The 27,073-nt window shown below is 46.0% G+C and overlaps 1 protein-coding gene across 1 annotated transcript in view; it reads right to left on the reverse strand.

Annotated features, from left to right (window-relative positions):
- Nucleotides 1–26,855, reverse strand: part of LOC124551145 (peroxidase-like) — a 200,029-nt gene extending 173,174 nt beyond the window's left edge. The window contains exon 1 of the mRNA XM_047126109.1: nucleotides 26,825–26,855. Coding sequence (XP_046982065.1) covers nucleotides 26,825–26,840 — 16 coding nt within the window. The 5' untranslated portion in view covers nucleotides 26,841–26,855. The remainder of the gene's footprint in view (nucleotides 1–26,824) is intronic.
- Nucleotides 26,856–27,073: the final 218 nt, after the last annotated feature.

Below are 27,073 nucleotides of genomic sequence, written 5' to 3' on the forward strand. Positions count from 1 at the left end.
AATCAACTTTTTGTTAAAAAGTATACTTTACACATCTTGTTTTCGATTTATATTCCGTCACTGTATAACTTTGACTACTAACACTTCACTGTTTTTCATTCACTCACTGCACCACTTTTTCGGTTCCTCCCTCCGTCACTGATGATAAACTGACTTTCGAAACTACGGTGGGTCTTGCTTTACATACCCCTGTCAATGGGTACCCCCGCCGGTGGCGAATTCCAGAACATACCAAAAAGTCTCCGAATGGTCCACAGTGTTCCAGAACATTCGACAGAGCTCTGAAATATTCCACAGTGATATGGGATATTCCAGGATGTTCGCGAACATTCTGGAATCTCCCCGAATGTTCGAGACTATTCCCGAACATTTCAGAACATCCCAGATAATTGTGGAATGGTCTGGAACACTCTGGAAGGCGAAACTTTCTAGCCCTTATATTTTCAAAAGCACGCCCTTCAAGTAAAAATGGGAACCCACTTCATGGAGGAGGGATAGAGTGGTACCTCACAACGTAAGTCCCATGATCATACTGGAACTCGTTTTAGCGGCATGCACATTGCACACTTGTGTAATATATATTGATTTGCTCCATAAGCGTGTTATTGAGCAAGTAATTATAATTCTCTAAAATGGCCATAAGAGTGTCTCAGAATCATATTATTGTTTAATTGTCTCGTTTAAACACATTTAAATTTAACATGTTATCACTGTAATAACGTGTGTATTTGACAAGCCCGTTATAGACTTTACCAATCGTACTCTCCATTTATTGCTTATTGTAAAATTTTACAGTTTTGTCACTACTCCCAACGAACCCCTGTTATGAATATCAGCGCTATTGGCAGTGTGACTCTGCTGGCACTGTGGCCTAGTTTAAACTATATTTAAAATATGTGCGACGATAGTAAGTACCGAGCGAGGTGGCGCAGTGGTTAGACACTGGACTCGCATTCGAAAGGACGACGGTTCAATCCCGTGTCCGGCCATCCTGATTTAGGTTTTCCGTGATTTCCCTAAATCGCTCCAGGCAAATGCCGGGATGGTTCCTTTCAAAGGGCACGGCCGACTTCCTTCCCCGTCCTTCCCTAGTCCGATGAGACCGATGACCTCGCTGTGTGGTCTTCCCCAAAACAACCCAACCCAACGGTAGTAAGTTGATTTTTTGCGTATATTTTGTAACGATGCATTTTAGACAGGTGATAAAACAGTTGTGCCTCGTCGTAATGCGTGTTTCCAATCCACGAAAGTAAATTTGCGTTGTGGCGTATTTTGTTTGAAGACGTAATCTGTCCAGTAGTCTTACTTCATTCCCAATGTTTTACTGCAAATCTCGATATGGTCACTGCCGATCGATACCGGTAGTCTAAAGACGAAATTTGTGGCAATAAAAGAAATTTATTCTAGACTTCCTGAATCAGTGTTCCAATCCGCGACCATGTCGCAGCTTGTGAAACTAGTAGATTTATTTCTGTTCGCAGAAATGGCAGCAAACCTGCCGGACGAAGTTCTGTTGTCCATCTTCTCCTTCCTGCCCGTGCCAGACCTGGGCCGGTGTGCCGCCGTGTGCGTGCGTTGGCACGCAATCGTGACGGGGTTCACCAACCTGTGGAGGGGCAAGAAGTACGTCGGCACAGGGCGACCGAGCGAATCAGCCGAATCGCGCGCCATCCTAAGCTCTCTGCCCCCACTGCGGAACGTGCTCGTCGAGGCGGCCCGAGAATTCGCGTTGGATATTTTCTACCCCGACCTGAATGTGTCAGTGGCCGACAAGGCAGGCGTGCGGGACTGTCCCAGGCTGACGTGCGAGTCTCTGTCGACCAGGATCGACATCGCGGGGGTCATCCTGTCCTCTCGATCGACAGTCGATTTCTCGACACTCCGGAAGCTGCGGATTATCAGGACACGAACGCCCAAAGCCGGCAATCCGCCTGTCTGTAAAGCAGAGTACGTGATCGGCTCTGCCCTGCCGCTGTGCCGGAATCTGACAGAGCTGTGGTTCGACGCGGACTCACTCTCGGCGCACTGCCTCGACGCGTTGCAGGGGCTCGGCCAGTTGCGGACGCTGGCAATCATGTGCCCCGGCCTGGAGAAGCTGGGGTTCTTGCGGCACTGCCCTGACACGCTGGAGGAGTTGCACCTCTGTAAGTTGTGGCTGGGTGGCCTCAAAATACACTACTGGCCATTAACATTGCTACACCAAGAAGAAATGCGGATGATAAACGGGTATTCATTGGACAAATATATTATACTAGAACTGACATGTGATTACATTTTCACCCAATTTGGGTGCATAGCCTGAGAAATCACTACCCAGAACAACCACCTCTGGCCGTAATAACGGCCTTGATACGCCTGGGCATTGAGTCAAATAGAGCTTGGATGGCGTGTACAGGTACAGCTGCCCATGCAGCTTCAACACGATACCACAGTTCATAAAGAGTAGTGACTGGCGTATTGTGACGAGCCAGTTGCTCGATGACCATTGACCAGACGTCTTCAATTGGTGACAGATCTGGAGAATGTGCTGGTCAGGGCGGCAGTCGAACATTTTCTGTGTCCACAAAGGCCCGTACAGGACCTACAACATGCGGTCGTGCAATATCCTGCTGAAATGTAGGGTTTTGCAGGGGTCGAATGAAGGGTAGAGCCACGGGTCGTAACACATCTGAAATGTAACGTCCACTGATCAAAGTGCCGTCAATGCGAACAAGAGGCGACCGACACGTGTAACCAATGGCACCCCATACCATCACGCCGAGTGATCAGCCAGTATGGCGATGACGAATACACGCTTCCAAATGTGCGTTCACCGCGATGTTGCCAAACATGGATATGACCATCATGATGCTGTAAACAGAACCTGGATTCATCCGAAAAGATGACATTTCGCCATTCGTGCACCCAGGTTCGTCGTAGAGTACACCATCGCAGGCGCTCGTGTCTCTGATGCAGCGTCAAGGGTAACCCAGCCACGGTCTCCGAACTGATAGTCCATGCTGCTGCAAACGTCGTCGAACTGTTCGTGCAGATGGTTGTTGCCTTGCTAACGTCCTCATCTGTCTACTCAGGGATCGAGACGTGACTGCACGATCCGTTACAGCCATGCAGATAAGATACCTGTCATCTCGACTGCTAGTGATGCGAGGCCGTTGGGATCCAGCACGGCGTTCCGTATTACCCTCCTGAACCCACCGATTCCATATTCTGCTAACAGTCATTGTATCTCGACAAACGCGAGCAGCAATGTCGCGATACCACAAACCGCAATCGTAATAGGCTACAATCCGACCTTTATCAAAGTCGGAAATGTGATGCTACGCATTTCTCGTCCTTACACGAGGCATCTCAACAACGTTTCACCAGGCAACGCCGCTAACTGCTGTTTGTGTATGAGAAATCGGTTGGAAACTTTTTTCAGGTCAACACGTTGTGTCGCCGCCGGCACCAACCTTGTGTGAATGCTCTGAAAAGCTAATCATTTGCGTAACACAGCATCTCCTTCCTGTCGGTTAAATTTCGCGTCTGTAGCACGTCATCTTCGTGGTGTAGCAATTTTAATGGCCAGTAGTGTAAGAGATGTCTCTTAATGCTGTAGACAAAAATAACCCTTGAACCTTAAACTATACACAATGCCCGAGAAATCTGAATACAGAAGTCAAATTCAGCACAATAGAAAGAATGTGCCGGCATATGTAAATACTGTGTGTGCTGCAGCAATAATGCAGAGGGTCATTCAATAAGCAACGCAACAATTTTCCTCAGTCAGTTTTGGTAGAAAATATGCAGAATTTTCTGCGGAACATCGTGGGAGATTCCAGCTCCGGCGCCTTGTAGCCTTCAAAGCGGCGGCTGATATGGAAGCGCATTCCGAGCAGAGTTGTCACGCAGCTTCTTTTGGTGGAAAAAAACAGCTCAAATATTCACAGGCGCTTGCAGAATGCCTACGGCGACCTAGAACCGAAAACAAAGCCACGGTGAGTTGGTTGGGAAAGACATCTCTCATCAACGCAACAAAGTCACGTGAACTTGTCCGATGGCCCGCATATCGGCCGGCCACACAAAGCTGTGACTTCTATACACAAATCGGGTCGGAACACTGTTGCAGAATCAACGAAACAAACATGCCAAATTTAAACAGACGCAAAATCCCCAAGATTGGAGATCCTTTACAGAAGCTCGAAACTTAGCGCGGAGTTCAATGCGAGACGCCTATAACAGTTTCCACAACGAAACTTTGTCTCGAAACCTGGAAGAAAATTCAAAGAGATTCTGGTCGTATGTGAAGTATGTTAGCGGCAAGAAACAATCAATGGCTTCTCTGCACGATAACAATGGAGATACTATCGAAGACAGTGCTGCCAAAGCAGAGTTACTAAACATTGCCTTCCAAAATGCCTTCACAAAAAAGACGAAGTAAATATTCCAGAATTCAAATCGAGAACAGCTGCCAACATGAGTAACGTAGAAGTAAATATCCTCGGAGTAGTGAAGCAACTCAAATCACTTAATAAAAGCAAGTCTTATGGTCCAGACTGTATACCAATTAGGTTCCTTTCGGAGTATGCTGATGCATTAGCTCCATACTTACGTCATATACAACCGTTCGCTCTACGAAAGATCCGTACCCAAAGACTGGAAAGCTGTACAGGTCACACCAATATTCAAGAAAGGTAGTAGGAGTAATCCACTAAATTACAGGCCCATATCGATAACGTCGATGTGCGGCTGGATTTTAGAACATATATTATGTTCGAACATTATGAATTACCTCGAGGGAAACGCTCTATTGACACACAGTCAACATGGGTTTAGAAAACGTCGTTCCAGTGAAACACAACTAGCTCTTTATTTACATGAAGTGCTGAGTGCTATTGACAACGGATTTCAGATCGATTCCGTATTCCTGGAATTCCGGAGGCTTCTGACACTGTACCACACAAGCGGCTCTTAGCGAAATTGCGTGCTTATGGAATATCGTCCCAGCTATGTGACTGGATTTGAAATTTCCTGCCAGAGAGATCACAGTTCGTAGTAATTGAGGGAAAGTCATCGAGTAAAACAGAACTGATTTCAGGCGTTCCCCAAGGTAGTGTTACAGGCCCTTTGCTGTTCCTTATCTACATAAACGATTTGGGAGACAATCTGAGCAGCCGTCTTCGGTTGTTTGCAGCTGGCGCTGTCGTTTATCGACTAATAAAGTCATCAGAAGATCGAAACAAACTACAAAACGATTCAGAAAAAATATATGAATGGTGCGAAAAGTGGCAGTTGACCCTTAATAACGAAAAGTGTTAGGTCATCCACATCAGTACTAAAAGGAACTCGTTAAACTTCGGTTACACGATAAATCGGTGTAATCTAAAAGCAGTGAATTCAACTAAATACCTAGGTATTACAATTACGAACAACTTAATTGGAAAGAACACACAGAAAATGTTGTGGGGGTGGCTAACCAAAGGGTGCGTTTTATTGGCAGGACACTTAGAAAATGTAACACATACTAAGCAGACTGCCTACACTACTCTTGTCTGTCCTGTTTTAGAATACTGCTGCGCGGTGTGGGATCCTTACCAGGTACGACTGACGGAGTAGATGGAAAAAGTTCAAAGAAAGGCAGCACGTTTTGTATTATCACGAAATATGGGAGAGAATGTCACAGAAATGATACCGGATTTGGGTTGGAAATCATTAGAAGAAAGGCGTTTTTCGTTGCAACGGAATCTTCTCGCGAAATTCCAATCACCAACTTTCTCCTCCGAATGCGAAAATACTTTGTTGACACCGACCTACATAGGACGGAACGATCACCACGATAAAATGAGGGAAATCAGAGCTTGTACGGGAAGATATGTGTTCATTCTTCCCGCGCGCTATACGAGATTGGAATAATAGAGAATTGTGAAGGTGGTTCGATGAACCCTCTGCCAGGCACTTAAATGTGATTTGCAGAGTATCCTTGTAGATGTAGATGTAATGGTGGAACGTGCGGACACACTCACTAGAGGTGGTGGATGGATCGGAATCACACCTTGCTGGTCAACTGGACGTCCCTGTTGATAGTGGCGACACAGTTCTTCACCAATAGGGATACTCAGAGGTGTGCAACCGTGTGTTTCCTCGCCACCTAACCCGAGACCATAAAGAGCAATGAAGGACCCTCTGTATAGAATTCTTTGCGCATTACGAGGCTGACCGTGACAATTATTTGTCCAACATCGTCAAAGGCAATGAAACATGGGTTCATCACTTTGATCTGGAAACAAAACGGCGAATCCATGAAGTAGTGCCACACGACACCTCTCCTCCAAAGTTGTAATTAAAAACTGCGCCCTCAGCTGGTAAAGTTTGTAGCGACGGTCTTCTGGGATTCTACATCTACATTTATACTCCGCATGCCACCCAACGGTGTGTGGCGGAGGGCACTTTACGTGCCACTGTCAATACCTCCCTTTTCCTGTTCCAGTCGCGTATGGTTCGCGGGAAGAACTACTGCCGGAAAGCCTATGTGCGCGCTCGAACCTCTCTTATTTTACACTCGTGATCTCCTCGGGAGGTATAAGTAGGGGGAAGAAATATACTGGATACCTCATCCAGAAACGCATCCTGTCGAAACCTGGACAGCAAGCTACACCGCGATGCTGAGCGCCTCTCTTGCAGAGTCTGCCACTTGAGTTTGCTAAACATCTCCGTAACGCTATCACGCTTACCTAACCCTGTGACGAAACGCGCCGCTCTTCTTTGGATCTTCTCTATCTCCTCTGTCAACCCGACCTGGTACGGATCCCACACTGACGAGCAATACTCAAGTACAGGTCTAACGAGTGTTTTTTAAGCCACCTCATTTGTTGGACTACATTTTCTAAGGACTCTCCTAATGAATCTCAACCTGGCACCCGCCTTACCAAGTATTAATTTTATATGATCATTCCACTTTAAATTGTTCCGTACGCATACTCCCAGATTTTTAACAGAAGTAACTGCTACCAGTGTTTGTTCCGTTATCATATAATCATACAATAAAGGATCCCTCTTTCTATGTATTCGCAATACATTGCATTTGTCTATATTAAGGGTCAGTTGCCACTCCATGCACCAAGTGCCTATCCGGTGCAGGTCTTCCTGCATTTAGCTGCAATTTTCTAACGCTGAAACTTCTCTGTATACTACAGCATCATCTGCGAAAAGCCGCATGGTAGTTCCGACACTATCTACTAGGTCACTCATATATATTGTGAAAAGCAATGGTCCCATAACACTCCCGTGTGGCACGCCAGAGGTTACTTTGTCTGTAGACGTCTCCATTGAGAACAACATGCTGTGTTCTGTTTGCTAAAAACTCTTCAATGCAGCCACACAGCTGGTCTGATATTCCGTAGGCTCTTACTTTATCAGGCGACAGTGCGGAACTGTATCAAACGCCTTCCGGAAGTCAAGGAAAATAGCATCTACCTGGGAGCCTGTATCTAATATTTTTTGGCTCTCATGAACAAATAAAGCGAGTTGGGTCTCACACGATCGCTGTTTCCGGAATCCATGTTTATTCCTACAGAGTAGATTCTGGGTTTCCAGAAATGACATAATACGCAAGCAAAAAAATGTTCTAAAATTCTACAACAGATCGATGTCAGAGATATACGCCTATAGTTTTCGCATCTGCTCGACGACCGTTCTTGAAGACTGGGACTACCTGTGCTCTTTTCCAATCATTTAGAATCTTCCGTTCCTCTAGAGACTTGCGGTACACGGCTGTTAGAAGGTGGGCAAGTTCTTTCGCGTACTCTGTGTAGAATCGAATTGGTATTCCGTCAGGTCCACTAGACTTTCCCCTGTTGAGTGATTTCAGTTGCTTTCATATTCCTTGGACACTTATTTCGATGTCAGCCATTTTTTCGTTCGTGCGAGGATTTAGAGAAGGAACTGCAGTGTGGTCTTTCTCTGCGAAACAGCTTTGGAAAAAGGTGTTTAGTATTTCAGCTTTACGCGTGTCATCCTCTGTTTCAATGTCATTATCATGCCAGTGTGTCTGGATATGCTGTTTCGATCCACTTACTGATTTAATGTAAGACCAGAACTTCTAGGATTTTCTGTCAAGTCGTAATCCCTGGCACAGTACTCGTTAAAGCCTGTGCTATGGTAAGTGAGCGGGATTCACCCTATGAGAAATGATTTTCGCATATATACAGACCGCGTGTACCTGAATGGTGGCAAATCAGACTTACATCCACCCTGTAATAACAATGATAAGTAAGTTCGAAATGCAATGACACGTCAGGATGGATCAAAAGCAAACCAGAAGATGCTACCAATGTGACAATAATACGGTCGCCCGCCTAATTAGGCATTAACTGAGTTTCTTCCCTGTACAAGTTGGTATATGTTTATGCAAAACAAGAAGTTGTAACACTGCATAATATAGTAGAATTTTAGAACCAGAAAATCTATTGAACTGATAGTTTCACGTTCTGTACTGATATGAAAAATCATGAATACATAACACTACACTGTAATGTTTGCTACAAAAATTTATACTGTCGATTAATCTGATAAAAATCGGTCATAGGTTGCCCTAGAAATTGTACTTTCATGCCACACACAAAATGTCAACTTTGATAAAGATAAAACACTGATAAATTTTGACTTTCATATTGACTTTAACTTCTGCTGGTCAAACCAATTTAGAACGCTTCAGAATTCAAATGAATGCTTACTGAATTTATTATTCATTGAAGATTTCTAGTATATAAGTTACTACTCTTTTGTGCCCGCCCGGTTGGCCGAGCTGTCTAACGCATGGCTTTCCAGGCGGGAAGGAGCGCTTGGTCCCCGGCACGAATCCGCCCGGCGGATTTGTGTCCAGGTCGGGTGAACCGGCCAGTCTGTGGATGGTTTTTAGGCGGTTTTCCATCTGCCTCGGCGAATGCAGGCTGGTTCTCCTTATTCCGCCTCATTTGCACTATGTCGGCGATTGCTGTGCAAATAAGTTCTCCACGTACACCACCATTACTCTACCACGCAAACATAGGGGTTGCACTCGTCTGGTGTGAGATGTTCCCCTGGGGTCCACCGGGGGCCGAACCGCACAATAACCCTGGGTTCGGTGTGGGGCGGCGGAGGGTGAATTGGACTGCGGCAGTCGTCGTGGGGTTGTGGACCACTGCGGCTGCGGCGGGGACGGAGCTTCTCCGTCGTTCCTATGTCCCCAGTTAACATACAATACATACTACTCTTTTCATCTTATTTACTGCCCATTTAAATGCCTTTAAATCTGTCTCGAAATAATAAACTTCATTACTATATCAATACTAAAGTTATATTTCGACTTCGTTAGACCTTCGCTATTCATTTACTGGTTCATTAACAAAACATTTCTTCAAACACCATTCTAATATATCTAGTTCTGCAAATAATTATTATAAACACAATTTTTAATTTTCATTTCGGGACACTTGGATTGCACAACGTTTGGAAAGTACCCTGTCTATGTTAGTTGTGAGGATAATTAAATGATGGAAAAGTTCTAGTAAAATTTAGGTTATTATTGCACCAAACAAAAACAGTTCACTCTCTGATCCATACGAATACAGTACTAAAAGTTTCAGCCTGATAGTATCGTTGCGGCGGTTGGCGGGCGGCAAGGTGGCGAGGCACAGAGCACACACACAACCACAGCTATGGCTCTTGACGTATCGGCACTGTAATTCTTCTTAGCGTCGCAATACTTTTCCATTTAGTGCCTATGGTACTTTGCCATTCTGTGTGGGCGTTGGAACGGCATACCCGAGGCTCAGTGAAACTACGTCTTCCAGGAGAGCCTCCTCGCTTCAGCAGGTGTTACTCAGACCAGTGTCAAACTCCAACTACTACAGTGCCTGTTGTGCCGTGCAGTGCCAGTGTGCATTTTCCCGCGCTCGCCTGCCATCCACCTTTTACCGTTCCCTGAGAGACCGGGTATTCACCCGAGGTTTTGCATTCTACATATACTAACACATTGCCTACGTATGGACCAGACGCACAGTTACAATTTTAAACATCTTACAACAGTTTCAAGATTTGTTACATTTCAATTCTATTGCAATATTACTTGACATAAACATTAATATTCACATTGAAACTCATTTACAGTTTTCTTAAGATAATGGCATGAAACAAAAGAAATGAAATCAGAACATCGATTACACAAGTTTATCATAAAATCAGATGAAAAGAATTACTTATATGTAAAATAGTACAGAGTCGTTGTTACAAAGTCGGTACCGTACATAGAATTTTACTTTAGAATTCACTGAACACTTCACGCATAGCCCTCCTTACACTAACTTTGACATCGTTTAGCTTCTGTCTGTCTGAGAGGTTTTGGCTGCGTTAAAATTTGCAGTGAAGCTCTTTGCTTTCGCAGTAGTTTCCTAACTTTGTTGTTGAACCACAGTGGGTTTTTCCCGTTCCTCACAGTTTTACTCGGGAGGTACCTGTCTAAAACGCATTTTACGATTGCCTTGAACTTTTTCCATAAACACTCAACATTGTCAGTGTCGGGACAGAAATTTTCGTTGATCTGTTAGGTAGTCTGGAAGGCTTACCCTGTTTGATACGCTCCCTCATTGTGCAACGATCAACTCAGGAGTGTATTGTGCTACCCTGAGGAAATTGAAGAAATGAACGTCAGCGTTTTCATCAACACAAATGCAAAGGAACTACTTCTCCGTGACAACGCAAGGCCTCACACAAGTCTGCACACCCGAGAGTTGTTCCGCAAGCTACATTGAACGTTTCTTCTTTAACCAAACTACAGACCGAATCTCGCACCTTCAGACTTCTCCCATCTGAATGGCCCAGAGAAGGAGCAGTACATGGATGATGATGTTACTGATGTAGCAAGACGTTGCCTAAATGTCGGCCAATAGAGTGGTACCCCGTGGACATGCACGCTCTCCCAGTAAGGTGGTGAAAGGCCGTCGCATTTACCGGAGATTGTGTCGAAAAACAGGGTTTTGTAGCCAAAAGAGTGGGAAATAGTCTGGTGTACTGGAATCCTGAATACAAGCAACTCGATTTCAGATATAACTGTTGGGTAACTTATTGAACGCTACTCGCAGAAAAGGTCAAACGCAAATTGAGCGCAACGGAAAGAATGTGCCAGCATATTTAAATAACATAGGCGCTACAGGAATTAATTATGTGAGAGCGAGAGAACTCTGAACATATGAGCTTTCTCCTAACAGCACCCAGCTGTACTGTGGGCAATTCCACCGGTTGTGAGCGTATAAATTCTCACTGGAGATAAGTCAACTAGCTGAAAGAGCATTTAATAAAAGAACAACTTTCTGTTGGACACGTAATCGTAGCAGTTCAGTGAAATAGTGCAGCCGCACATCATACGTAGTTTTACCTTCCTCCCTGAAAGCTGACAAGCGTGCATTGACCTTCTGCTGGTTATTTATAGGTCTGAATGCTTACTCTGCAGATGAGTGGGACATTTATCAAGACAAGATGGAGGCTCGCTAGCGTGGCTCATTCAGACGAAGACATTACAGAATTATACTGTTCTAGGAAATCAGCTTGCAACACTTGACTGTAGTGATAGATGTATTGACCTTTCAAGGTAACAGTTTGCACATACCGTACGTAATTGGATTCATCAGCACAAGAAGTAATTTTACATTCCTTTTCTATAGCTCCTTTTCCACTGCATAGAGACAAGCGACCAAATACTTATGGGTGGGGCAATGGTAGTAAACAAACGCAGCTAGCTTCAAGTGGGGAAACTAGAATTTAGAACTGAGGAACTTTATTGATCCTCACAGATATCGTGTACCTTATATCCACTAGCGAACGCGGCTCTCGACCAAACAACGTTCATGTCATCAGAACAGCCCACGATCTTGAAAGTACCTCTCCCAACACAACTTTACTAGACGTCTTTCTTCTGTTTTCTTTCTTTCAATTCGAATATCTACAGCATTTAAATATAATATTCGTCAAATATATGCTATTTAATACTTATGCAACTGTAATTTTTTACGAAAAATGCATATGTTCTGGTTTCCGATTACATATCGCATGCACTGCAAATATGAATTCTTGTGATCAATATTTTATGAAAGACTGTTAATAAATAAGTAATCTGTTTAAATTTGAGCAATATTTGTTAAGTCTTTAACAAAACTTTGATAACTAATGATTTATATTTGCTATGCGTGAAGTATGTAGTTGGAAAAAAGATGACACTAATTATTCACATACAGGGTGATTCAAAAAGAATACCACAACTTTAAAAATGTGTATTTAATGAAAGAAACATCATATAACCTTCTGTTGTACATCATTACAAAGAGAATTTAAAAAGGTTTTTTTTCACTCAAAAACAAGTTCAGAGATGTTCAAAAATCCCCCTCCAGACACACGAGCAATATCAACCCGATACTCCAACTCGTTCCACACTCTCTGCAGCATATCAGGCGTAACAGTTTGGATAGCTGCTGTTATTTCTCGTTTCAAATCATCAATGGTGGCTGGGAGAGGTGGCCGAAACACCATATCCTTAACATACCCCCATAAGAAAAAATCGCAGGGGGTAAGATCAGGGCTTCTTGGAGGCCAGTGATGAAGTGCTCTGTCATGGGCTGCCTGGCGGCCGATCCATCGCCTCGGGTAGTTGACGTTCAGGTAGTTACGGACAGATAAGTGCCAATGTGGTGGCGCTCCATCCTGCTGAAATATGAATTGTTGTGCTTCTTCTTCGAGCTGAGGGAACAGCAAATTCTCTAACATCTCCAGATACTGTAGTCCAGTTACAGTAGCACCTTCGAAGAAAAAGGGACCAAAAACTTTATTGGCTGAAATGGCACAGAAAACGTTCACCTTAGGCGAGTCACGTTCATACTGAGTTGTTTCCCGCGGATTCTCAGTGCCCCATATACAGACATTGTGACGGTTGACTTTCCCGTTAGTGTGGAAAGTTGCTTCATCACTAAACACAATCTTTGAAACGAAAGATTCATCTGTTTCCATTTGAGCAAGGATAAAATCACAGAAATCGATTCTTTTAATCTTATCAGCTGCAGACAGTGCTTGAACCAATTTCAGATGATAAGGTTTCATAACTAACCTTTTTCGTAGGACTCTCCATACAGTTGATTGTGGAATTTGCAGCTCTCTGCTAGCTCTGCGAGTCGATTTTCCTGGGCTTCGAACAAATGCTTGCTGGGTGCGTGCTACATTTTCATCACTCGTTCTCGGCCGTCCAAAACTTTTTCCCTTTGCACAAACACCCATTCTCTGTAAACTGTTTATACCAACGTTTAATACACCACCTATCAGGAGGTTTAACACCATACTTCGTTCGAAATGCACGCTGAACAACTGTCGTCGATTCACTTCTGCCGTACTCAATAAAACAAAAAGCTTTCTGTTGAGCGGTCGCCATCTTAGCATCAACTGACACTGACGCCTAGTCAACAGCGCCTCAAGCGAACAAATGTACAACTAAATGAAACTTTATAGCTCCCTTAATTCGCTGACAGATAGTGCTTAGCTCTGCCTTTTGTCGTTGCAGAGTTTTAAATTCCTCAAGTTGTGGTATTCTTTTTGAATCACCCTGTATAATGTTTTTATATGAGTTATTTAGCATATATTTGATGAATTTTACATTTAAGTGATATAGACGTTCGAATAGAACAAAGAACATAAAACGGTAAAAGACCATTGGGTGGGTCGAAACTGTGATCCATGTACTATCTGATGTTAACTGGTAGACATGTGGATTTTCATAAAATTCATCTCATTTTTGTGAATTAAACTTTCTTAGAAATCTTAAAAGTAGATTTTTCTCCAGAATTTTTGAGAGCTGTACCGAAATAATTTGGGTGATTGATAAATTACAAAAATCCGATTGTTGCGTGGACTCCATGTTAGCAAAGAGTTTGCGAAGGAGGTCACGTAGATATACGAGAGGCGTTCTGTAAGTAATGCTACAGACTTTTTTCACTGAAAACGGGTTAGTTTTAGCCAGCATTCCAATACACAATATTATTCCCAATTCTTCTGACTACAAAACCCTGTTCTTCAACACAATCTTTGTTCAGTGCGATGGCCTTACGTAGTCTTACTGTGAAGGCCTGTCTCCCCGCATGGTGCCACTCTACTGGTCGATATTGGAGCCAAAGTCTTGCTGCGTCAATAACGTCCCCATCATCCAGTACGGCTTCCTGCGGAGTCCGTCCTTCATTAGGTCAAACAGACTGAAGTTGGAAGGCGCGAGATCGGGGCTATAGGGTAGATGAGGAGAAACGTTCCAATGAAGTTTCGGAGCTGCTCTCGGGTGAACAGACTTCTCAGTCTTGTGTTGTCATGGAGAAGTAATACGTTTGCATTTTTGTGGTGATGAACACACTGAAGGCGTTTCTTCCATTTCCTGAGGATAGCACAACACTCTTCAGAGGTGATCGTTGCACTGTGATGGAGGATGTCAAACAAAATAAGCCCCTCAAAGTCCCCGAAGACCGTTGCCTCGACTTTATGGGTTGATGGTTCGACTTTTAGCTTTTTATGTAAACTGAAGGTGGAGGGGGGAGAAAGTGAAGTATTGAGCTGCATTGGAACATTGTGTGGAATCACTGGCAATGAGAAAAAATGTGTACTGGACTAGGATTCGCATCCAGGATCTCCTCCTTACTAGACAGGTGCGTTAACCTCTGCCCCAACTGGGACACAGTGTTATCACAACTGCACAGACTACCTCTGCACACCTTACCGCCAACCCACATTTGCACGAGCACCACCTAGCAGCAGTTGCTGTTAATTTCCTCCGTGTTCGCTACTCTGAGATTCTCACAGGAGGTTGGACATACTCGTGCATCTGCACCGAAGGAAGTGTACCCACTGCCCATCTAGGTGAATCAGTTACATGAATTTGTGGTGTCGGTTCTGTTGGACATCGCTGATAGAACAAGCATCACACATTCATACAATCTGAGAGTTTTCTTCAGAGGGGAGGTTGTGTGGTGTCAATCCATGGATTGTGGTTTTGTTTCCATTTTGAAGAGATGAAACCATATTTCATCAAGATTGGCGCAAGCAATTCTACACAGATGGTCCTTCGTTGCTGCTTATGGTCTTCAGCTAGGCAGCAAGGAAACATGGTGGCAGATGCCTTAGTTTCCCCACTGATGGAAGTGTCAGGTCAGCACCGTCAGTAGGTACATCCAGCTGAGCAGCGAGTTGCTGGCTTGCGATCCGTGTAGCACCTTGAATGAGTGTGTCTGTACCTTCCAACATTGCAGGTATCACAGCTGCTTGTGATCAACTGGCATGCGGGAGATGGGACAGTGTCGCGATGATGAGATGCCTTGCCCAACAACTCATCGTCCTTTTGTCCACTGTCAGGTCTCCGTAGACATTCTGCAAGCACCTACAAATATCTATAATGCTCTGGTTTTCTGGCAAAATAACAGCTCTCTGCTTGGCACTCATCTCCGTTACAGACGCCATTTTGAAGGCTACATATAGTCACCACCTACTGGGAATTCGTGAAACTAGAGGGGCTCAAGTGGGGCTATTCGATTGTCTCCCACAACAAAGCCCGCATTGTTTCAAGTTAAATTGGCCTAGGGTAAAAAATGTGTTGGATTACTTGCTGAACACCCCTGGTATATTGGAATTTGGTTAGAGCAAGATCTCAAACATGGAAATGGAATAAGTTCTTTTGAGTCATCAGTCTTTTGACTGGTTTGATGTGGGGACCTATGAATTCCTCCCCTGTGTGGACATTTTCCTCTCAGAGTAGCACTCGCAACCTAAATTCCTTGATGTATTGCAATCTCCACAGTTTTTACCCTCTACAGCTCCCTCTAATACCAGGTAAGGTACTCCCTGATCTCTTAACATCCTACAATCCGGTCCCTTCTCCTTGTCAGTGTTTCCCACATGTTACTATCCTCTCCGATTCTGTGCAGAAACTCCTCATTCTTCACCTTATAAGTCCACCTAAGTATTAGACTTACCAAAATGGTAAAATACACTATGAGGAAGTGGGAGCTGACTAATAGGAACCTTCCAACGGTAGGCTGCACCAGCCTCGCCTCAGAGGAGTTTGCAGAGCTGCGGCGGCTGCGGCAGCTGCGGCGGTTGCGAATGCTGGACTGCCGCGTGGCGGAGGGTGACCTGCGCGCCGTGGCGGCGGCCCTCGGCTGCCTCGAGTGACTGCAGCTGGACTGCTGCGACCTCATCCGAGACCTGTCCTTCCTGTGGCACTGGGGCCGCCTGCGGGAGATCCGCCTCTGGCTGCCGCCCGTCGCGGGTGCCCAGCTGACGCTGAGGGACCCGCGCCTGCAGAGGTACCGCCGGCACGTGCGCGTGACCACTGACGACGAGGCGCTATCGGTTCCCCTGCGAAGCATAGACCTGAAGGTGGAAGGGCTGCCGAGCGCACTGCTGCTGCTGGAGGTCCTGGGCTCAGACTGCCACTGCCTGGACCAGCTGGCCTCCCTGCACCGCTGCTCCGAGCTGCGCAGACTCAGCCTCGAGTTCTTCGTCGGACTCGACCAGCCGAAGCCGTCGACCGTACGGATCCATGTAAAGTTGCCAAGTCCTTAATAGAGGTGACGAAAAAAAACGACGAACATTTAACCTGGGCGCTCGCTACTTGATGACATGTCAGCGGGGAAGTTACTTATATTTGGGCTACTTGCAATAACTAAATAAATATATAAATAAATAAATGTCATGGGGCTAGGGCCTTCCATGAGGTAGACTGTTTGCCAGGTGCAAGTCTTTTGATTGGACGCCACTTCAGCGACTTACTCGTCAATGGGGATGAAATAACACAACACCCAGTCCCTGAGTGCAGAAAATCTCCAACCCAGCCAGGAATCGAACCCGGCCCCTTAAGATTGACATTCTGTCGCACTGACCACTCGGATGGCTTGCCGTAAAAACTGATAGCTAGTCGCAAAGATTAAGTTACCACACTGAGAAAAGTTGTTACTCCCCTGAGAAAAGTAGTTACGCTCCTCCCCCCCCCCCCCCTCCAAGAAAACTAGTTATAAAAATACTGTTCTGTCTGTTCTCAGGCATGCCAGTAGCCCTTGTATAAAATAAGCCCCTACATCACAGTACTGTACAATGCCACTAGAAGAGCCAAAACGACAGAGTCCAGTGAATAAGTGGAGATAGCCTGCGCCATATTGTTCTGCCTCCTCTAGTGATGTGTTACAGTAGTGTGGTGCAGGGAATTTATATGTGTGCGAACAGCAAACGTGTGCCTCCAAACAAACAAAAAGTTTACTGCATTCATGATTAGCCTAATCCTCATCAACTGGAAGTTACATTAAATAAAATTGCAATAGAAAAGAAACCAAACACAAAGCTTGTCATGTATATACATTTGGTTGGTGTGCTTGCCAATGAAATTGCAGTAAGTTGTACTCGAATACATATAAACAGGATGTTTCAAAGTCTTTGCAACAAACGTCCTGGAGTGATGGAGCATAACATGGGGAACAACTTTAGTTCAAGAAAAAAATATCCACTGATGCAGGTGGGTAAGGAAGGACAGTTCAGGCACCATAGTCACTGCCGACATGACTGAAGAAGTGACTGAGATAGGTGTCAAATAGTATTGGTTACACCCCTGTGAGTACCTTGTGTATACTCCTCGTAGCGCCTGCACGCGGTGTGTTGGCAATCACTCAGCCATCTGTGCTGTGTGAAACGAGCTATGCTGAGCAAAGATGAAGTGCTAGATTTGCTTCCCAAATCTATTTTGTGTATTTAGAGAAAGTCATTCTTCTGGCTTCGTTCTCAAAAATCACTATAAATTTACCAGGGTAGGTACTATGCCACACCCATGACTAGTGAACCCTCCCAATCGTCCCAATGCGATGACAACAAAGGCCACCTTGGGATAATAGATTTATTGCTAATGGTTTCAACATTGTCCACCAACAGACGGCGTGGCTGCATAGCTACCAGTGCAGCATCTGTGTCTACCCTTCACAAGGGAATGCTCACAGCTAGAAGGCTCAGTGTGGTGCAAACATGTGAAGCAAGCAGGTTAACGTGTCACTGAGATGTACTCGTGCTTCCTACAGCAACTGAACAAGTTTGGAATGGGTCAAATTGTGTCCTTCTGACTGGTGGAATGGACCTTTCAGATGATTTCCACACACGTTGGACACGTTGTGTCAGCAGTGCTACGATGCCGGTACCAGTGGTCATGTGAGCATTCTCACACCCATAAACAAGGTTGTGGATGTCCACGCAGCTCAGACAGTATCATCACATTAGGACGCCATTGGCAGATCGTACACCTATCACACCACAGATAAAATGGCTTCTGAGACCAGGCATGTCAACACGAACTGTGACGAACACATTGTTGGCTGTGGGACTGCAGGCACGCACAATCTAGTCTGTCTTCCACTCACATGTGCAACATTAATGTTAGTTTCCATTGGTGCCATCAGAGAATGGAATGGTGTGCTGTGATCTTCAGTGATAAAATCAGATTCTGCTTACAAGGATGTGATGGTCATTTGCGGGTACAGCATATATCTGGTGAGCACTGTCCAGTAGATGCATTCGTCCGAGACATAGTGGCCCACCCCAGGTCTTAGGGTCGGGGGTACAATAAGCTACAACTTTCATTCAGCTTTGTTGTCTCTGCTGGAGATTCTGACCACTGCACTTTACATGCAGAATCAATCAGAATTTTGATTTATGTCTCAATTATCACAACTGTAATGGGTGGCATCTGAATGTCTTATCCATACACAGAGTTGGTGCAACTTCATGAATGCAGTATTGGAAAGCTACACATGCACAGGATAATCCACAAAATAATTACTTCTCCAAGTACAAAATAATCTACTTTATCTCTAGATATTAAATAAGAACCTCTGTTCCACAGATGTTTGACATACATTTCAAAAATGGGGAAAAAAGAAAATAAATACTTTAAGTTTGATTTTTTTCCTATACATCACGCATGAAAGAAGGAATTATAAAATAGATTTCAAACTGTTTATAAAATGGAAACTCTATCAAATATTTCTTTACAAGCAGTACTACAGAGAAACAATGTACACTGCCACTATTAACATCAATTACATGCTGAGGTATACGGGAATCAGGTTGCTTAGCTGCTGTAATAACCTGAACACCACTTGTATGAAACTCGTATTTATTCTAACTGCACAATTACACATATACACACATACACAAGCCTCGCAAGCATCACCGCTCGAAACATAAACACATACTGCACAAAGGCGCGTGCCAAGACCCGCGTCCTAAGAGCGTGTCAGTGCACAGAGATACCACTCCACTCTATCCCAGTGGTTGATGACCGCCACAGAGCCCCACCCCCCCCTTCTAGTGCGGAGCACGGTGTGAGGTGGTGATATAGGTTGGCGTGGTGATCGGTCCGTTGTGATGAAGTTGCGGTGCCATGCTGGTGGGCGTAGAGGGCGGCCGAAATGGGAAACTGGGATCAGGCGGCCCGGCGATGCGGGGGCATGTTGTGCCGTGTGGCACGCGAATGCAGAGGTGGCAGTGTCCATCTCGTAGCTGGAGAGACAGGTCCTCGACTGGAAAAGGTGTCACGTCGACATGGAAAACAGCGACGCTGGTGTCGTCGGTCTGCGTCAGCCGGTCGATGGAAACGGTAAGGTAAGGTGAGGGGAGGGAGGGGTGAAACCTTCACACGCGATCTTTCCTGCAGCCTCTGAGCTGGGGGGGAGAACATGAACTACTGCTGTCACACGCATCGTCACACACGTCACGGGTACCAGAGGGGGGTTCGGCATGTTTGAGGTATTGGAGATGGAAGGTGGCACGAGAGGGTGGTAAACGATCTCCCAACCACACACAACACAACGATGGCAATCTACGCGGATGACACAGCCATCCTTGCGCAGGATTGGAAACCATCAAACATTACGTCACGCCTACAGACTGCACTCAGAGTGGCCGAGCCTTGGTTAGAGAAATGGCGTGTTAGAGTAAACGTCGACAAGTGCGAAGCCGTTCTGTTCACTAGAAGGCCGAAGCAACTGCGCAAACACCGCTACTGCAGACCAATAACTCTACATGCACGCCCAATACGTTTCCGTGAGAAAGTCAAATACCTCGGTGTCTGGCTGGACCGGAAATTACTCTGGGGGGACCACATACAACACATGACCAACCGAGCTAGCGCGAGGCTCAAACAGCTCTATCCTATGCTCAACAGGCGTAGCACACTGAACAGAAGGGTGTCGAGGTCCATGTACATGACACTTATCCGACCCCTGATGACGTACGCAGCTCCTGTCTGGGGATACGCTGCGCCTACACGCCTGCGCCGTCTGCAGATCATACAAAACAAAGTACTCAAAATCATAAGCAATGCTCCACGATACACACGCATCGCGGACCTTCACCGGGAATACCGACTTGAGACTCCCACGGAGGTAATCCACAAACTCACCACAAGACTGTACAGAAACTCCAGACATTCACAGAACCCGTTCATTCTGAATCTGGGGAACTACGACCACAACCATAGATGGAAACATAAAAGACCAAAAGACATACTTGTAAGGACATAACATCTATGGCCAAGCATACGCAAACGTAACGGCACAGGCGAGCCCCTGTAAATCAGACGCCATTACTGGATATCCAGCTGGAATACATTGCCGAATAACTGGCACCCCACAGGGAAGCCGTACCGTACACTGCATGCAAACAAGCTCCACACATCCCCCACACAGTGAGATGATCTATGGCCGATCTCCCACTACTGTATAACGATCTTGATTGTTCCAGGAATGCAGCAGCAGCAGCTGGGACACATCGCCATCGCTTGTCATGGTAATGATGCATGATACCTATACTAACAAATCCAAACTTGCATGAGCTATCGCAGCTAGTAAGCCACTACTGCTCTTACTACCCATCCCACTGTCGCAGAGGTTTTTTTCCCACGGCACGAGCCATGGCACTTTTTTCCCTCTGCTCTTCAAATCGCTACCCTCACTCGCGCTTCGTCCACTATCACCTGATGGACCGTGTTAATCCGTAGCCTTACCCAGACGCACGGACAACATCACAGCCCAGCATCCTGTGATCCACTTATTAGACAACTAACATGTTTACGCAGGTGGCAGTAGAACTTTTGGTTTGGTCACCACGTTGGTGCGGGCGTGGAGGGGCCCCATCTCTATTTCAAACGAGAGTGTGGTTGGGGTGGAAGTTGTATTCTGAAGTTGCCTCGTCGTTGAGGTGCCAAGCTGGTTTATGGTGCGAGACGGACACTGTTTGTATTCTATCATTGCACAGAATGCCAAAGGTCTGCGGCGAGCGGCCTATCACTTTGTGTGGGCCCGAGTAGGGGGGAGTGTAGTGCGGGTCGTACCATAGCATCACGTAATTGCAAACGTGTAGGTTTTTGTGCACGAAGACACGAGGGACTGTGTGTGCTCGTGGAGGGGGCGGGCGGGGGGGGGGGCGTACATTCATTCGCGGCGAAGTGTCGGATGCGTTCTATAAGCGTCGGAAGTTCTGACTCCGGGGGAGGATCGGAATCCTCGACTAATTGTGTTGGGAGGACGGGGGGTTCCCCGTACAATAATTCCACTAGGTAGGCTTGCAGATCGTCTTTGTAAGCCGAACGGACACCTTGTAGTACCCAGGGGAGGGCTTCGGACCAAGATCTGTTGTGGCACATCAGCACTGCTTTTAATGTGCGGTGCCAGCGCTCGACCGACCCATTGCTTTGCGGTAGGTAGGCTGTTCTACGTAATTTGTTTGCACCGCATAGATCACATAATTTGCCAAAGAGCACAGCTTCAAATTGTCGTCCTCGGTCCGTTGTGACCGAGGATGGGCAACTGAACCGCACGATCCATGAGGCGATGAAGGCCCAGCGGACAGTCGGCGGTAATGTCTGTTATTGGAATCGCCTCCACCCACCGACTAACACGGTCGATGATAGATAAAATGTATCAGAAACCCTCGGAAGGAGGGAGCAGTCCGACCAGGTCGAGATGGACATGACGGAATCTGCCTTTCGGCACCTCAAACGAGCCCAACGGTGGGTACGCGTGACGGCCGACCTTAGCGCGTTGGCTAGGTGCGCGTGCCCGTGTCCAGTTTTTGCAGTCTGCTCTAACCCCAGTCCATACGAATCGCTCTGTTATGAGGCGTGTGGTAGCCCGAATACTGGGATTTGCTAGGTCGTGGATAGCGGCAAGTAACTTACGGCGCAAGGCGGCCGGCACTAGGGGGGCGGGCAGTCCTTGTGGACACGTCACAGAGGACTCGTAAGGCCGAACCTGGAGTTTGGCGGCGCTCAATTGAGACCGAGGTGGACTCGCTATTCAGTAACTGTTGAGTGTCGTCAACCATTTGTTGCTGGGCAGCTGGGTCGTTGAAGTCCCAAGAAAACGAGATTGTACCAGTGTGCGATTTGTGGTTTTACCAGTGGGTGGGGGATGTCCTAGTGGGTTAGTATAATTATATATGTTACTAGCTTGGACCGTGGCGTTACCCATGGTTAAACAGTTATTTATAAATGGATGTTAATGCCGAAACTCACTATTCATTCGTATGCACTGTTAGAAAAGCCATTCGTTGTTATATCGTTAAAAGTACATTATAGGTAAAGCTTATTTACAAAATCATCTACATACAGGTATTCGAGGGGAATTCAAAAAGTAAAGGTACATTTGTGAAAAGCTGTGCTTATTCTGATGGTAGAAAACTGAAACATGCGTTATTTTTCTACGTAACATCCCTTGACTACAATGCAGTTTTCCCGACGTTTTACGAGTTTTTTATTTAATCAGAAAAAAATACGTTTATCGGTTGCATCTGTAACCAATTTTGCACCGCAGCAATGGCGTCTTCATCACTTTCGAATCTTCTTCCCTGTAGTGCTTCCGCTAAGGGTCCAAACATGTGAAAATCGCTTGGAGCCAGGTCTGTACTGTATGGTGGATGTTCCAGCACCTCGAATCTCAACTCCTTTATTGCGTCGGCCGTCCGTTTGACAGAATGTGGGCGAGCGTTATCTTGCTGCAGGATGACACCTCTTCACAGTTTTCCACGACGTTTGGATCTGATTGTAGGTTTTAGTTTCGTACGCAACACATCACATCCACCATACAATACAGACCTGGCTCTAAAGCCTCGTTTACACTGGGGCGACGTCTTGCAACATGGTGGCATGCTACGGAAATGTGGCGTGCGCCGTCTTGTCATTTAGTTCTAAATGTTTTGAAATGCTTACCTACTACATAACACTTCTTCAAAATTAATAAGCAAACATATTAATAGTATTAATGGTAAGACTGTATTAAAAACTTTCAGTGTTCGGCTCCACAAATTTAAATTATATGTAAAGTTTTACTCCAGTGCTTGGGAAATAAACATCCCAGGTTGGGATGCATAAACTAAAACCAGAGGGGGGGATGGTCTGATGCAGAGGGGGGAAATCCCCCCCCCCATCCCCCCCTGCAAATCGCACACTGGATTGTACCGACCCGTGACATGTAGTCAGCAACGACGTTGTCCGCACCCTCGATATGACGGACGTCTGTTGCGAATTGACATACTAGGTCCACGTGTCTGAAACGGCGAGGGGAAGGTCGGCTGTGGGATTACGCACAGCGTCCGCCAACTGTTTGTGGTCTGTATATATGGTCACTGATCTACCCTCAATGTCCTCTCGGAAATGCTGAACTGCCTCGTAAATAGCAGAGTGTTCCGGTCGAAAGTGAACCACTTACGCTGGGAGGCTGACAACTTCCGCGAGAAGAAACATAATGGTTGTGCGGAGCCCGCCACCTGCTGCAGGAGCACAGCGCCGATAGCAGCGTCGGTTGCGTCAGCTGTGATTGATATTGGGGCGTCAGATACCGGGTATATATATAACGTGTGACGATTGCCACCCGTCGGGTAGACCGCTCACCTGGTGCAAGTCTTTCGATTTGACGCCACTTCGGCGACTTGCGCGTCGATGGGGTTGAAATGATGATGATTAGGACAACACAATACCCAGTCCCTGAGCAGAGAAAATCTCCGACCCAGGCGGGAATCGAACCCGGGCCCTTAGGAATTGAAAGCCTGTCGCGCTGACCTCTCAGCTACCGGGGGCGGATACCGGGTGCGCGATCGTGACAGCGTTTGCTAGTGCCGTTTTTAGTGCGACGAACGCGCGTCGCATATCGTCACCCCACGGGACCTTGCGGAGCCCTGAAGTATTCTTTCTGATGAGTGTGTCGGTCAACGGAGTCTGTAGGGACGTGGCGTGTGGGATGTGCCGCCGGAAAAAATTTATCATCCCTGAAAAACGACGTAGGTCGCGGTAAGTCTCGGGCAGGGGGAGGTCGCGTACAAAAGCGACTCTCTCTGGCGTGGGGCGGGTCCCTCCCGCGAAAACAGTATACCCCAAAAATGTCACACTAGCGGATCGCAACTGAGATTCATCGTTGTCGATTTGGACTCCATTCTCGGCGAGAATACTAAGAACTGTTGATAGGTGCTGTTCGTGTTCCTCGAGGGTTGTTGTTGTTGTCTTCAGTCCTGAGACTGGTTTGATGCAGCTCTCAATGCTACTCTATCCTGTGCAAGCTTTATCATCTCCCAGTACCTACTGCAGCCTACATCCTTCTGAATCTACGTAGTGTATTCATCTCTGGGTTCCCTCTACGATTTTTACCCTCCACGCTGCCCTCCAGTACTAAATTGGTGATCCCTTGATCCCTCAGAACATGTCCTACCAACCGGTCCCTTCTTCTACTCAAGTTGTGCCATAAACTCTTCTCCCCAATTCTTTTCAATGCCTCCTCATTAGTTATCTGATCTAGTTATGTGATCTTCAGCATTCTCCTGCAGCGCCACATTTAGAAGTTCTCTTCCTGTCCAAACTATTTATCGTCCACGTTTCAGTTCCATCAATGGCTGCACTCCATAAAAATACTTTCAGAAACTACTTCCTGACACTTAAATCAATACTTGATGTTAACAAATTTCTCTTCTTCAGAAACGCTTTCCTTGCCATTGCCAGTCTACATTTTATATCCTCTCTACTTCGACCATCATCAGTTATTTTGCTCGCCAAATAGCAAAACTCCTTTACTACTTTGTCTCATTTTCTAATCTAATTCCCTCAGCGTCATCCGATTTTATTCAACTACATTCCATTATCCTCGTTTTGCTTTTGTTGATGTTCATCTTATATCCTCCCTTCAAGACACCATCCATTCCGTTCAACTGCTCTTCCTAGTCCTTTGCTGTCTCTGACAGAATTACAATGTCATCGACGAACCTCAGTTTTTATTTCTTCTCCACGTATTTTAATACATACTCCGGTTTTTTCTTTTGTTTCCTTTACTGCTACCTCAATATACAGATTGAATAGCATCGGGGAAAGGCTACAACCCTGTCTTACTCCCTTCCCAACCACTGCTTCCCTTTCATGTCCCTCGACTCTTAAACTGCCATCTGCTTTCTGTTCAAATTGTAACTAGCCTTTCGCCCCCTGTATTTTACCCCTGCCACCTTCAGAGTTTGAAAGAGTATTCCAGTCAATTTTGTCAGAAGCGCTCTCTAAGTCTACAAATGCTAGAAACGTAGGTTTGCCTTTCCTAAATCTTTCCTCAGTACTGCCTCACGTGTTCCAACATTTCTATGGAATCCAAACTGATCTTCCAGGAGGTCTTCTTCTACCAGATTTTCCGTTTGTCTGTAAAGAATTTACGTTAGTATTTTGCAGCTGTGACTTATTAAACTGATAGTTCGGTAATTTTCACATCTGTCAACACCTGCTTTCTTTGGGATTGGAATTATTATATTCTTCTCGAAGTCTGAGGGAATTGCGCCTGTCTCATACATCTTGCTCACCAGATGGTAGAGTTTTGTCAGGACTGGCTCTCCCAAGGCTATCAGTAGTTCTAATGGAATGTTGTCTACTTCCGGGGCCTTGTTTGGACTCAGGTCTTTCAGTGGTCCATCGAACTCTTCACGCAGTATTGTATCTCCCATTTCATCTTCATCTACATCCTCTTCCATTTCCACAATATTGTCCTCAAGAACATTGCCCCTGTATAGACCCTCTATATACTCCTTCCACATTTCTGCTTTCCCTTCTTTGCTTGAACTGGGTTTCCATCTGAGCTCTTGATATTCATGCAAGTGGTTCTCTTTTCTCCAAAGATCTCTTTAATTTTCCTGTAGGCAGTATCTATCTTACCCCTAGTGAGGTAGTTGATGAAATGAGGATGTCGTCCAAATACGCATAACAGTATGGGAGTGAGAAAAGGCTGGAGTCGATATACTGTTGCCAAGTCGTTGCGGCGTTTTTGAGGCCGTACGGCATGTAACAGTATTCGTACAGTCCGAAAGGGGTGATAATTGCTGTTTTAGGGATGTCTTACTGGTACATGGGGATCTGATGGTACGCTTTCCGGCAGTCGAGTCCACTGAAAACGCGTGCACCGTGGAGTTGTTGGGCGAAATCTTGTATGTTTGGTATAGGGTAGTTGTCTAAAATCGTTCTGGCGTTCAACTGTCGGTAGGCGTCACACAAACGAAATGAACCGTCCTTCTTAGGCACTAGATGGATAGGTGAGGACCAATTGCTGCTGGATGGACGGACAATACCTGAATCTAACAGCTCCTGTACAGCAGTTTTTGCATGCTGTAATTTGGTGGCATTAAGGCGTCGAGCCTTGTTGCGCACTGGGGGGGCCTTCCACGGTGTCCTGCGGATACCCTGGGGAACCACACTGGGACTAGGTGGGGTAACACGCACTACATTAGAGGTAGGAATGTCACTGACCTGCGGGAAAATGCATCGTTGAGGAGTTCTCGTGGGTGTATCCCCGCAGTGCGGAAGCGTCTTCTGCTTCCTCCCGTGCCCGTGACAGTTCGGCTGACGTGGCGGTGATCAGCTGCTGCAGGCGCGCGTTTTCAGCACGGAGGTTGGTGATCTCGAGGCGCTGGGTTGTCAGGCGCGACCGGGTGGAGGAGAGCTCTGTCGTGAGATGGGCGCGTTCGGCTGTTATGGTGGGCAAGGTATCACAGTGTG

The sequence above is a fragment of the Schistocerca americana genome, chromosome 9 (assembly GCF_021461395.2).
Source record: "Schistocerca americana isolate TAMUIC-IGC-003095 chromosome 9, iqSchAmer2.1, whole genome shotgun sequence".
In the NCBI taxonomy this organism is placed as follows: Eukaryota; Metazoa; Arthropoda; class Insecta; order Orthoptera; family Acrididae; genus Schistocerca; species Schistocerca americana.